The sequence below is a fragment of the Suillus discolor genome, assembly GCF_016758755.1.
Source record: "Suillus discolor strain FC423 chromosome Unknown F5147scaffold_35, whole genome shotgun sequence".
Classification (NCBI taxonomy): Eukaryota; Fungi; Basidiomycota; class Agaricomycetes; order Boletales; family Suillaceae; genus Suillus; species Suillus discolor.
The window spans coordinates 367,262-380,995 of NW_024541282.1; the positions used below are offsets into that span (position 1 = coordinate 367,262).

Consider the following 13,734-nt stretch of genomic DNA (forward strand, 5'->3'; position numbering starts at 1 on the left):
AGGTTGAGTGTAAGAGGCAGAACCAACAAAACTCTACTAATTCTTGCAAGTTCCTTGGAATAATCTTGCATTGCAGATGCTCTCAAATTGGAAGGTACACGGGGCAACGTGCGTAATAGAGGGTGCTTACTTTTACGTTTCTGACCCCGGCTGCTAACATAGCCTAGCTATTACTGTCTGGAACTTGGATGCTTATTCTGTAAACTGCCGTACTCTTATCGACGAGCTAGCAGCGACCGCCGACTTCGTGGAACAACTTCTCATCTAATAAGCCCGAATCCCCGTTAACGTTGCGTTGGCGTGTGTTTCGCCGGACTGGGCAGACCATAAGTAAACGAATAAGTCATCGGACCTGTGGCGCCTGCGAATAACAAATAGGTACGCGCGCAGTGGCATGGTCACCACATATACTTACGGTCGACGTGCAATGTGCCTCATGCTGTAGTATGTCCTCTGTAGCATGTCCTCACTTGAAATCGTTCAATGTCGTTGATTTAAAGGGCATTTTATTATTATGTCTCCTCTACCTCGCGTGGGTGCTGAGCGCTGACCTTCTAACCTAAAGTCAGTCAGCCAATGATAAGCCCGAGATCCTGGCGACAGTGCGAACCCCTTGGCCAGTGGCGGCTATACCCGGGTGCTACATAATAGGAAGTGCCGTGTGACTCTACTATGTCAACTGATTAGCAAAAGCAGGTTCTTGTGGACGGCCATTGTAGGCTTTATCGCTCAGCAACCGCCTCATTAGAAATGACTTCACGTAGTATAACGAACTGCATCTTTTATCCAAGTCATTCCCTCGCACCACCATGATTGCGCCACAGAATGACGAGGAGACACCTCTTTTGCAACGACCAGAGCAGCCAACGGCCAAGACACCTCTTCCCTGGGATCAATTTTGGATTCTACTGCTCTTGGAGATGCCAGATTTTCTGTCTACTGGGACCCTTGCCCCGTTTATTCCTCAAGTGAGTATATTCCCTTCGCTGGACTTATATCTGATCACAACCGGAACTTTGTCAAGCTCATCAGAGACACCGGAGTCACTCACGGAGACGAATCCCAAGTTGGACACTACGCCGGCATCCTTGTAAGCATGTCTTCATCGTTTTTGCCCTTTCCTTCGTTCATGATACTACTCTCTCTAGCAATCATCATACTATGCAGCTCATACCCTGACCATCTTTCATTGGAGTCAACTATCTGACCACATCGGGCGGAAGCCCGTAATACTGACAGCTCTATCAGCAATTGTTATTTCGTTGTTTTCGTTTGGGCTGTCGAAGAGCTTCCTTGGTCTGGTGGTCAGGTCAGCGTGTCCAGTTAAATGTCAAATAGTAGCTGTGACCATCAATTCCTGACATTCTCGACCAGTCGTATTGTCTGCGGAGCATTTGATCCGAGCGATAGTATAATCAAGAGCATGCTGATGGACATCACTGACGCAACCAATATGCCCAAGGCATACAGTTATATACCAATTTCGTTGATGATCGGAAACTCAATTGGGTAGGCATACAGTACACTTGATCTCGCACTGAGGTTTACGTCATCTACTAGGCCACTCATTGGGGGATCGCTCTCCCGACCAGCGGACAGATTCCCTGATATCTTCGGGCGATCGGAACTCCTGAAAACCTACCCATATCTCCTGCCATGCTCTATCTCAGCATTTTTTGTATCGATAATTTGGCTAGTCACGTATATCCGTCTTAAAGAGGTGAGCGCCTGAAAACCCATCTTTGGATCACTCTAAGTGTGGTTACAAGGGCGTCTCTACCGCTAGCAAAACACCGCTCTGGGAGCTAATTAAAAAAGGATTCTTCGGAAAATCATCCTCGAAGCTTCGCCAGCCATCGAACAACGTTATAGTTGATCCTGCGGAAGGGAGTCCTGGAGAAGTTCAACCAAAGCCGCTTCCGCTGCGCGCCTTGCTAACCCCGAAAGTGTTGAGTGTGACAGCGAGTTATGCTACCATGGGCCTGTTTCGAACGGGGTTCAATTTGCTCTTGCCTGTTTTCTATGCGACACCGATTGAACTTGGTGGTCTTTCCCTTGAACCTCCTCGCATCGGTGCTTTACTTGCGGTATCAGGTATCATGCAAGGCATATTCCAGCTACTTTTCTACGCTCGTTTACATGATCGCTTCGGTGCAAGAGCTATCTTTATCGCCGGTGTTAGCTCCGGCATACCCATCGTCATTTTATTTCCAGTGATCAATGCTCTGGCTCGGGCCTATGGAATAGGTATGGCGGTATGGCTGTGTGTTGTAGCCCAGCTTGCACTGAAGACTAGCCTGGTCCTGTGCTTCCGTATGTTAATCCAGCACTTCCTGCGTTCTGTTGAACTGAAAAGAACTCATAGCCTGCATGGCATTACTCATCAGAGCAGCTGCTCCCAATCGCGCCTCCCTCGGAACAACTAATGGAATCGTTATGGTGGTTGTCGCAGTAGCAAGGATCATCGGCCCGGCATCTGCAGCTTCAGTCTTCTCTTATTCATTGCAGGAGGGGCATGATGCGTGGTCGATATACTACTTCTTTATGGCAATTGCGTTTCTCGCTGTAGGTACTGCTCTATTGCTTCCCCGTGATCTTGGTGTATGGGAAGATTCCCAATGATATTATCATGACTGTGTACATTATGATCTAGTGTAGGAGGCGGGACTGGCAAAATTCTACTATGTAGCCTATACTAGATGGTCCCACGAGTCCGTGTGTCCCAAGAGTCCGCGCATTGACTCTAGCACACGCAATTCTGCACAGAATCCTTATCCATGATAGATCTGGATTCGCCCAAACATAATACACACTCCCATATATATATTTTGAAGAAAATCGAAGTAGATCTTGTTCCATGGGCAACTTATCAGTGCGAGAGGCATAGAAGGCTCACTCTAAAGGTCAGATCTCCACATATAATTCTGGAATATTGTGAGATGGTTATATACATGATTAGAGAATACTAAAACAAATTTATTCGGGGCACATGCTTGTCAGGATCATCTGCGATAAAGAAATAAGCCCCAGACGTGACAATCTGCCCAAAGCGTTACATAGAGACTGTGTAATCAAAACTCCGCAATGCCGAAATGCTTTACACATGCACAACTTCACAACATTTAAACGGTGCAAATTCTGCGGAGCGTGAAAAGGCATTGCGGCAGACGTGTGACATAGTGTGACGAAGTGCGCGAACTCTAGGGAAAATGCACTTTTCTGCGCGGTAACTCTCCGCTGGACTCAACACGTCAATTTTCGAAAAAGAAACTAGCAGACGTTGTACTTTCGATGTCACGCTATCGAACTGTCAAATAATTAATTTTGTTTGTTTGTGCGATGTGGAGTAATAACCGTTTTGCCAAAAAGGCGCGAACTCCCGTGGACATCTAGTACCCTTGCAAGTGAATTGCATCGCAGATGGCCGGGCCAATATTTACGGCTGAATATTGTCTAGATTTGGAAACATTGCAAAGAACATGGAAATTTCCGACAATTATTTGGGTTTAATTTTATCGATACTAAGCTAATGGGTCGCGTGATTCCCAGCGTCGTAGCGACTTTGAGTCTGACTCAAATAACTTCCACTCTAACTTTAAGTGGGCGTGTTTCGGTTCTGGCCATTAGCAGCCGTGGTCAGTGCACCTTTCACGTGTCAGGGATTGTTAATACCTTTTTTCAGGCTGGAGTCCTTCTTTGGCGACTCCGGTTAGTTGAGCTTGCCATCTCTCCAACCTTCCTCGTCGCTTCACTAGGTAAGCTCTTAGTTTAATAGCCTGATATTCATCTTTCTAACCTTTCACGTCGCTTCGCTAGCTACTTTTTGAGCACCCACCACTCCCACCATCTCGGTATTAAAGCTGAAGCGCTCGTTGCGGTCGTTTCCTTCCGTTTCGGGGCTAGGTTACTTATTTGCGACATCGTCACCTGTTAGTCTTCAATAGCAGTGGGCTCCTCGACGCCTTTTGAGGAGCCGAATTTGGCTATCCCGGTGTTCGTACGCCTTCCTAAATCCTGCCAGGCCCATTAGGCGTCAGTCCAATCGTTTACCGTCGCATTTTGTTTATGTCTCCTCTATTTAATCTCACCTCGTGTGGGCGCAGGCCTTAAGATTGTGAATGTTAGCTAGCCATAATAAGCCTGAGATCCTCTGGGCGATAGTGCGAGTACCTACCCCCTAGCCACGGGCGGCCATACCTGGGTGCTACACGCCAATTACCCGTACAACGCGATCAAGTATACGGGGCAATATTTGTGCGTACTAAGAGGTACTTGATTTTACGTATTAAGCTTGTTCTGTAGGCTGCCGTACTCCTTATCGACGAGTTAGCTGGTACCAGCGACGTCGTGGAACGACTTCTCATCTAATCAGCCCGAACCCCCGTTGTGTTAGCACTTGTGTACACAGTACAGTGCGCCACCAGATAGGCAGACCATACATGAATCAGTCATCAGATCTGTGGCGCCCGATAAACAGGTACATGATGAGCCAATGATAAAGCTAAAGTGACGGCTATACCCGGTGCTAGCTGCCGTGTGACTGATTCTGTCTCAACTGATCAGGTTCTTGTCGAGTCGGACTGCCGTTGTACTAGATTAGCTAGCCAACAAGCTAATCCGCAATCACCTCATTGGAACGACTTCACGTAGTATAACGAGCTGCATCTTTCATCCAAGTCATTCCATCGCACCACCATGATTGCGCAGCAGAATGACGAGGAGACGCCCCTTCTGCAACGATCAGAGCAGCCAAAGGCCAAGACACCTCTTCCATGGGATCAACTTTGGATTCTACTGCTCTTGGAGACGCCAGAATTTCTTTCTTCTCGGACCCTTACCCCGTTTATTCCTCAAGTGAGGATATTGTGTTTGCTTGGACTTATATCTAACCACAACTGGACTTTGTCAAGCTCATTAGAGACATTGGAGTCACTCACGGAGACGAAACCCAGGTTGGACACTATGCCGGGATCCTTGTAAGCATATCTTTATCATTTTTACCCTTTCGTTCATCCATGATACTATTCTCTCCAGCAATCATCATACTATGCAGCTCATACCCTGACTATTTTTTATTGGAGTCAACTGTCCGACCGCATCGGGCGGAAGCCTGTAATACTGATAGGTCTATTAGCAATATCTATATCGACGTTTTCGTTTGGGCTGTCGAAAACCTTCTTCGCTCTGGTGTTCAGGTCGGTGTGTTCAAAATAGTAGCTATGACCATCAATTCCTGACATTCTCGACCAGTCGTGTTGTCAGCGGAGCATTTGATGCGAGCGATAGTATGGTCAAGAGCACGCTAATGGACATCACTGACGCAACCAATATGCCCAAGGCATGCAGTTATGTACCAATCCCGTGGACGATCGCAACCGCAGTTGGGTAGGTATACCGTACATTATCTCTTGCACTTGAGGTTGACGGCAGTCAGATCACTCATCGGGGGATCGCTCTCCCAACCAGCAGACAGATTCCCTAACATTTTTGGGCGATCAGAACTCCTGAAAACCTACCCATATCTCCTGCCGTGCTCTATTTCGGCATTTTTCATATCGATAATTTGGCTAGTCGTGTTTATCCATCTTAAAGAGGTGAGCGCGATGATGAAAACACATCTCGGGATCCCACTAACTGTAGTTACAAGAGCGCTTCTACCAAGACACCGCTTTGGGAGCTCATTAAAGGATTCTTCGGACAGTCATACTCAAAGCCTCGCCAGCCATTGAGCAATGTTATAGTTGATCCTGGCAAAGTCAAATCAAAGCCGCTTCCGCTACGTGCTTTACTAACCTCGAAAGTATTGAGCGTAACAGCGAGTTATGCCACTACAGGCCTGTTTCAAATGGGGTTCTATTCGATCTTACCTGTTTTCTATGCGACACCGATTGAACTTGGTGGTCTTTCCCTTGACCCTCCTCGCATCGGTGCTTTACTTGCGGCATCAGGTGTCATACAAGGCATATTCCAGCTACTCTTCTACGCTCGTTTAAATGATCGCTTCGGTACAAGAGCTATCCACATCTCCGGCATCAGCTCCGGCATACCCATCGTCATTTTATTTCCGGTGGCAAATGCTTTGGCTCGAGCCTATGGAATGGGTATGGCGGTGTGGCTGTGTGTTGCCGTTCAGCTTACGCTGAAGACTAGCCTGATCATGTGCTTCCGTATGTTAATCCAGCAATTCCTGCGTTCTGTTGAACTGACAAGAATTCATAGCCTGCATAACATTATTCGTCAGAGCAGCTGCTCCCAATCGTGCCTCGCTCGGAGCAACCAACGGAATTGCCCACATGGCTGTTGCGGTAGCAAGAATCATCGGCCCGGCGTCTGCAGCTTCGGTCTTCTCTTATTCGTTGCAGGAAGGGCATAATGCATGGTCGATATACTACTTCTTGACCGCACTTGTATTTCTCGCTGTAGGTACTGCTTTATTGCTTCCCCGTGATCCTAGTGTATGGGAAAATTCTCAATAGCGAATGACCGCGTGTTATGATCTAGTGTAGGAAGTAGAACTGGCAAAACTTTAGGCTATGTAGACTAGTATGTGTACAACATTCCGTACTCCCATGATAAGTTAGGGAGGGTTCTGTCTGCAGCAAACCTTTGTGCTATTCTCTACAAATCCATCTGTGGGAAACTGGCTGTCGTACATGTATGGCATCTTGTCCAATGAAAACAAGCTGGATGCAAAAACAAAAGCCCTTCTCAAATGTGAAAATCCTATCTAGTATATCAGCTAATGATGTGGGAAAGTTCCATTATATCATCGGCTTCAGTCATCCACTGTTTGTCCTCGTTTTTATCCTCATGTTCAGTTTCGTTGACCAGGTGGAAACCGGAAAGCATCATGGACAAACATACCATTACTGAGATTATGACGCTGGCTGGCTGGCTGGAAATCCAAAATGTTCAATCCTCAAGATATAAACGAGGCTCTCGCTGTACTGTCTCAGAGATCTGGGCTCGACATTTATTTCGGTCCCCCCAATGCTGTCTCTTATCTCGAAAAAGGAGTAGCTAGTCACCTGCGCATATACTTCTTGGCGACCGAAGATAGGTCGTGGGCATTCACCGGTTGTCCATCGGAGTCCTTTCTATCTTGCATTGCAGCGATTCTACTCCATGGGACGTCCAGAAGCCTGGTAAACGCTTTGGAAGGCAAAGGTTAATGATGGGATGGTCGAATGTGAGAGCTGCCCAGCAGAATTTTGCTGCTTCTTGCCAAGGACGTGTATGCTCTCATTAATCTCTCCATAGACACGATCTCGGATCTACGCTATAACGGATGCGAGGATGCGGAACTGATGCACTGCCAGAAAGTCTTCGTTGTCAATTTCCTGGAATACCTTTTTCGCGGAGAGTTCCGGTCGAAGGCGGGTGAGAAGGCCAAGACAACTTTTCAGCATGCCTACATCAAGTTTTCGCACTGGGTGCCCATGGAAACTTCATCTCGCCGAAAGATTACAAGCTAACTAGTGTTAAGTCGTCGAGGTAAGATTCTATTCGTTGTCAAGCAATATCATGACTTAGGTACCTCTGCACAGTGCCAGATGTAATTCCAAAGAGTGGACTTTGCGACACTGGCATCGTCTATTTTGATGATCCCACCTGTAGTTCCAATGATATTAACCGCATATCGCAGATGTTTATTTCAGATACTGCGGGAGAAGAACTCCGATGAGCAAGAATTGATGCCCAAACGTTCATCACACGTACGCCGCAAACATGGTCCCATACAATGCTCACCGGAGCTTCCCTGCGTTGCTCTCCTTCTCGATCTCAATGTGGACCCGAAGCTTCGCATTACATTTCCTAAGGAGTTAAAACATTCCAAAATCGACCAATGTCTGCGAATCTACGTGGCACCACATTTGCATTCTTACAAAGTTGCGGAACTGCTGCGTGGGCTTGTCTTGCGACAGGAAGAAGCACCATCGCAGATCACTTTTAAACATCTACATGGACTTGTCAATTTGGGAGCACTGCTATGTTACGCCACTCGCGGCGGGAGGCACAAGATTCGTAACCATAATGAAGTGAGAAACCAGACTCGAGGGAAGAATTCCGCATTGCGTGGTCCCACAATATGTGGATATCATTCGTTGATTGAGCGTGGGTCAGTACTAGTCATCCAGGAAACTCAGTCTAGAAATCCTGACAGCAATGCCTCTGGCGCCAGTCCAAGGAGCTTTCGACGTGGATCACCAGTTACTGTCACAAGTCTAGGAAGTGATTAATTGATTCCAGACACGCCGTGACGCAGCGCGTAAATGTGTAAATATACTAGTACATACTTCGCTGATCAATGACTCTTTAAAATTATCCGCCAATCCGAAAATGCCAGCGTAATATTGCAAACTGAACGCTCTGGCTGTGATCACCGCAAGGGCTAGCCTGTTAGAGCAGTTCACTGCATGAATATAGGCTGGTAGTTGTTGTACAAGTGAAAAAGCTCGGTGCGCGTGCTAGTACATGTCAACATGATGTAATCTTATCATGTGCATGATCAATTAGGTCAACACTAAACGCGTTGCTGCCCGCGTGTTTGATCCCAATTTTTCTACTAAAGCTCGCGTGTAGCCTTTGTAAACGACTTTCACGACCATTTATCCTTTGTCTCTTTTTCTTCATACTTCATAATATACCTGCCCGAGGTCTGTATTTTATTAGATTGATTTTAACTTGAAAAAAACGCTAATCTGATCAATATCATGGATGATGCACAGATGGATCTTCAATCACTTGCGAATTTGTTCGCGACAACTTACAATCCTGATCCTAATGTACAGAAGACCGGCGAACTCCAAATACGCAAGGTGATGTCTTGTTTCATTAGACCTGCAATCATCGCGCTAATCGCCACTGCAGATCGGTGCACAGGAGGGCATGCTTACTGCCCTTTTGCAGATCATCGCATCTGACGGCGTTGAATTGTATGTCTACGCTTAAGCTTCACGATACTCATTATAATAATTTTATGACAGAGCCACTCGCCAAGCTTGTAGTGTTTACCTCAAGAATCGCGTCCGTACCTCCTACATCCTTCCACCAACTCCGCGCCCAGACCACGTCCCAATTGCTCAATCCGACCGCACCGCACTAAAAGCCAACATTCTTCCCCTTCTTTCTGCTAGTCCAAGCCGTTCCGTCACCGTCCAGGTCGCAGCAACCCTCAAGGACCTTGTGGCAAATGACTTCCCCGATCGCTGGCCATCTCTTTTGGATGACGTGAAAAGGCTCTTGGGAAGCGGAGACGTGAGAGAAGTAGGAGCGGGTGTCGTAGCTGCCCTAGAATGCGTTAGAGCGTTCAGGTATGTATTTCATTGTGTTATCATTCAGATTTATCTAATAAACGCGTAGATTCCGCCAGAAAGCCGACGTCCTGCCAGGCATTATTGCCACCCTCTTCCCTACGCTCGTCACTATCGCTGATGGCATGCTCAATACCTCCCCATCCCAACCTGCGTCCCAGGAGATCCCTGCCATGCTGCACCTCATTCTCAAGACGTACAAAACTGCAATTATCGTTAACCTTTCTCCACACCAGCAGAGCCAAGAATCACTCGTTCCCTGGGGAAGACTCTTGTTCCGCGTCGTGGAGATGATTGTCCCCGTTGAAGGCGTTCCAACTAACGAGGAAGATCGGGAGAGATGCGAATGGTGGAAGGCCAAGAAATGGGCGTATGGAATCCTTGGTCGACTGTTCCATCGGTGTGTATTTTCTTTGAATGTTCTATGCGTCTCTAAGAGCATCGTAGCTTCGGCAATCCCTCTCAGCTCCCGTCACCAATGCAAAAGGAGTATGGCGTATTTGCACAGAACTTCGTGACTGCCTTTGCTCCCGAAATCTTCAAGGTGTACCTCCACCAAGTCGAGCTATACGTCTCAGGACAGGCGTGGTTGGGCAAGAAATGCCAATACCAAATCTTCCAGTTTTTCACAGAATGGTTCGCATTGACCTTCGATCCCTCGGATTATGCTGATGCGTTTATCCATAGTATCAAGCCGAAGTCGACGTGGATACTCCTGAAACCCCATGTCGACAACCTCGTGGCTAACTTTGCATTCCCCCAGCTCACTTTCAATGCGTCCAAACAAGCCATGTGGGAGGCAGATCCCGTAGAATACGTCCGTGCTAGTGTCGGTGAGTTTACCTAGTCACTCTCTCCTGTTATCCGTGTCAGTGTCTCACATGCCAAAGACGAGTACGAGAACTTCTCGTCCCCCGTAAGTGGCGCCACCTCGTTCCTTCTCTCCCTCGCAAGCAACCGCACAAAAACGTCCTTCCTCCCGATGCTCCAGTTCATTAACACGGTATTGCGCTCGTGCGTCCCTGTTACATCTACTACATCCATCAACTCACAAGAATACGATATAGTAATCCCACGCCGGCTCAGCGCTTCGGCGCCCTTACGATGATGTCAGTCCTAGGCCCCTTCATCGTCCGCCATCCCGATGTCAAGGGAAGCATCGAGCAGTTCATGGTACAGTACGTCCTGCCCGAGTTCACATCGCAGGAGCCGTACTTGCGGAGTGTCGTATGTCTATTTATCTTCATCAACTTTCTTGAACTGATGCGGTTCAGGCATGTGAGGTGCTTGGTGTAGTGACCAAGGCCGGTATCACATGGGCTACCGAAGAGGTAGACATATCTACTATAAGTGTTGTTTTCGTGCTAACGTCAATCCTGCGTAGAACTTGAACAACCACTCCCGTGCTGTGGCGTTGGCCCTGGATGATCAGGAACTCCCGGTACGCGTGCAAGCTGCGTTGGCCATCACTGAGCTGGTTGTCATCCACGATTCTGGTGCGTTGGAAATCATTTATTGCTCTTATGCTGTGTCCAAGCTAACTTGGGTTCTTTAGTCAGGGACGCCGTCTCTCCGCAAGTAGGCAAGGTCGTGCAAGGTACGTCTCGTGTCTAACCCACTGATGCACTCATTTATCTCGATGGTGGCTATCACAGATCTCCTCAAGCTTTCCGATGAGACGGACCTCGATATCCTGAATCACAGCATGGAAGCTATGGTGGACCGGTTCCAAAACGAGCTTATGCCCGTGGCTTCGCAGCTCACTGCACGCCTGGTGAGCGCCTTGTCCTCTAGTTACTACTATAATACGCTGACGGCATGTATGTAGTGCGAGTCTTACTTACGCCTTGCAAGAGAGGGTCTGGCACAGCAGAACGAAACACTCCCGGATGGCATCGATGTAGAATCACTCGTGTCGGATGGCGACGACGATAAAGTATATGGCGCCATGGGGGTCGCCAAAACTATTGGGACCGTGCGTGTACTCTCGCTATCATGTTCGTCCAACGCGTCTGATAAAGCTGCGTAGGTGGTTTCATGCATTGACTCATCGCCCGAGATTCTGTCGCAGGTGCAGGAGGTGATCATACCCATCATCCGGTTCACCCTTGAGAATAAGTTGATCGGTGCGTCTGTTCCTTTTTGCATGAAGAGCATCGCTGATCGTAGCGTTTGTAGATCTGTTTGATAATATGTATGATCTCGTAGATGCCCTTACCTTCCGTCTTCACGCAATATCACCGAACATGTGGCCGGTGTTCGAGTTGACTTATGACCTCTTCAAGAGCGATGCTGTTGATTTCCTTGATGGTACAGCCCACTACTTTCCGCGTATCTCTAGATTGTGTTACTCATGGAGGTGGTGATTTGCAGAAATGCTCCCCTCGCTGGACAACTTCGTGTCGTATGGTACCGATGTGCTGAAGGCACGCCCTGACTATAGGTCAAAGGTGTTGGACATGTACCGCACGGCTATGACAAGCCCACAGCTGGGTGATAACGACAAGATTAACGGATGCAAGCTGGCAGAGTCGATGCTTCTTAACTTGCACGGCCATGTGGACGACGTAAGTCTTTGTATTCATAATTCTCATCCAAGACACCTTCTCATCGTGCTTCTGCAGCAACTCCAAGACATAGTCACTATCGCCGCAGAACACATCGACGAAGGTGAGACTGCCTCATTCCGCCTTGCCAACCTCGAGATTCTCGTCAACACCGTCCTCTACAACGCCTCTGCGGCGCTTCATTTCATGGAGGTCTACAAGCCAGGGTTTTCACGCACGTTTTTCGAGCGCTGGTTCGCGGCAATCAACAGCGACAATAAGCTCCCACGCGTGCATGACAAGAAACTGAGCATTTTGGCGCTGTGTAAGTTGTTGGAGATGGAGGCTGGCGCGATTCCGGAGGGATTGAGGGATGGATGGCCTGGGATTGTGGGCGGCGCTTTGAATATTTTCAAGGGGCTGCCTCAGGCTGTTGCGAGTGGGTTGCAGATTGTTAGCATGACTGGTAACCTGACTGATGGTGTGATCTTGTAGAACGCAAGGTGTTGGAGGATCAGCTGGTTGAAGGGGACGATGATGAAGATGAGGACGACACTAAATATCTCAATCTTGAGGGAGACGAAGACGGTAAGCGTATATTGGTTTGTTGCATGTTCCGACTCCTGACACCTCTGTTTTAGAGGATGTATGGGACGAAGATTCCGCGTATCTCGAGATCCTAGCGAAAGAGGTTTGTCACAATTCCATATTTATAACCTACCGCTCACACAAATATTCTAGGGTGCTCGCCTAAGAGAAAAATCTGAGAAAGCAGAAACAGGTGGAGACGACGAGTCAGATATATCAGAAGAATCAGAGATCGAGGAAGAATTAGGGTTTTTCAGTCCGCTCGACAACATCAACCCATATGTCACCTTCAAGGAAGCATTACAGAGTGCGTCGTTCGTTCTTACTGTTTTATATTGTTCCCTACTGACAATGACCTTTCTCATAGCATTCCAGAATCAAAACAGTGCTCTATACCAGGCAGCGACGACGATGCTCACGGTTGAGCGGCAGACTGTGCTTATGGAGGTGGTGACGGTGGCGAACCAGGGTGATCATAGTTGAGGTCTTTTCTAGTTGTTGTATCGTTTCCGCCTGTTCGATGCGTTTTGACGTCTCGCACTTTGGATATTATAAGACGATTGACTGTTTGCTTGCTGTGGTCTACAATAGGTTATCGACGTCAAGGGGACCGAGTTCCCTTTTTCCTTCATATCTTCATGGTCCGCTTTCCTTGATAAAATCACACCTTGGATTATAATGAAAGCAGTCGTTGCTTTTTGGAGGCACCCGATTTAAGACATCAAGACCACTGAAAACCTGGGGTCCTAACGCGATGTCTTTGACGGAAAGAATGCAGCATTCATGCGTCAAGCGTCAGTTAGGACGCGTAAAATGGTGTCCAAGTGCCAATATTTACAGTAAGTACTGAAATTGTCCTTGCAATAAAGTGAAATATGAGTGGAAGGTCCAGGTGCTGGGGCTGACTTAGGCGCCACCGGTGTTGGCCTGACGGCAGCAAAGATCATAGTTTTTTTTAGTCTTGAGATTTGCTAAGTGCTTGAAATAGTGCATGCACTTGAAATTTACCCGCCTGAGTCGACTAAGGCCATGAAAACAAGGGCTCTAACGCCACAAGAACTCTCAAGTCTCGAATCTTGACCATCAGTCGGTGTCGGTGTAGTCTCCGGTTACAGTGTCGTTATAGTAGCTGGTTCATGTAAAATATAGAGAGCGCGTTTTAATCCATATTCCCACTCAGGCTACCCTATGGATGTGTGAGTCAACAGAAGGGCATCAACTGCATGATGGATTCAGTGTGGTACGGTTTGGTTCGGGTTTCATTTGAATGAGCGTACGGTTGAGGA

At 47.7% G+C, this 13,734-nt stretch overlaps 4 protein-coding genes across 4 annotated transcripts; all 4 read left to right on the top strand.

Annotated features, from left to right (window-relative positions):
- The first annotated feature begins 685 nt into the window (after positions 1-685).
- F5147DRAFT_229950 (major facilitator superfamily domain-containing protein) lies at positions 686-2,972 on the top strand. Its single transcript, XM_041428728.1, has 7 exons — positions 686-968; positions 1,025-1,090; positions 1,149-1,309; positions 1,375-1,509; positions 1,561-1,720; positions 1,770-2,313; positions 2,366-2,972. The coding sequence occupies exons 1-7, from the start codon at positions 810-812 to the stop codon at positions 2,620-2,622; spliced, it is 1,482 nt and encodes a 493-aa protein (XP_041291682.1). The 5' UTR covers positions 686-809; the 3' UTR covers positions 2,623-2,972.
- A 1,247-nt stretch (positions 2,973-4,219) lies between these two features.
- On the top strand, positions 4,220-6,527 carry F5147DRAFT_229984 (major facilitator superfamily domain-containing protein). Its single transcript, XM_041428729.1, has 9 exons — positions 4,220-4,254; positions 4,303-4,506; positions 4,564-4,854; positions 4,911-4,976; positions 5,035-5,195; positions 5,251-5,385; positions 5,435-5,594; positions 5,648-6,167; positions 6,220-6,527. The coding sequence occupies exons 3-9, from the start codon at positions 4,696-4,698 to the stop codon at positions 6,474-6,476; spliced, it is 1,458 nt and encodes a 485-aa protein (XP_041291683.1). The 5' UTR covers positions 4,220-4,254; positions 4,303-4,506; positions 4,564-4,695; the 3' UTR covers positions 6,477-6,527.
- Positions 6,528-7,374: 847 nt separating this feature from the next.
- F5147DRAFT_230010 (uncharacterized protein) lies at positions 7,375-8,445 on the top strand. The gene is made up of 2 exons (XM_041428730.1): positions 7,375-7,494; positions 7,548-8,445. The coding sequence occupies exon 2, from the start codon at positions 7,602-7,604 to the stop codon at positions 8,238-8,240; it is 639 nt and encodes a 212-aa protein (XP_041291684.1). The 5' UTR covers positions 7,375-7,494; positions 7,548-7,601; the 3' UTR covers positions 8,241-8,445.
- Positions 8,446-8,450: 5 nt separating this feature from the next.
- On the top strand, positions 8,451-13,155 carry F5147DRAFT_700955 (armadillo-type protein). Its single transcript, XM_041437708.1, has 22 exons — positions 8,451-8,657; positions 8,730-8,819; positions 8,872-8,936; positions 8,988-9,314; positions 9,364-9,714; positions 9,762-9,950; positions 10,002-10,147; positions 10,205-10,328; positions 10,382-10,541; positions 10,589-10,645; positions 10,699-10,810; positions 10,870-10,911; positions 10,970-11,088; positions 11,143-11,289; positions 11,344-11,440; positions 11,493-11,624; positions 11,688-11,881; positions 11,939-12,299; positions 12,356-12,448; positions 12,502-12,551; positions 12,602-12,755; positions 12,816-13,155. The coding sequence occupies exons 2-22, from the start codon at positions 8,730-8,732 to the stop codon at positions 12,929-12,931; spliced, it is 3,126 nt and encodes a 1,041-aa protein (XP_041291685.1). The 5' UTR covers positions 8,451-8,657; the 3' UTR covers positions 12,932-13,155.
- Positions 13,156-13,734: the final 579 nt, after the last annotated feature.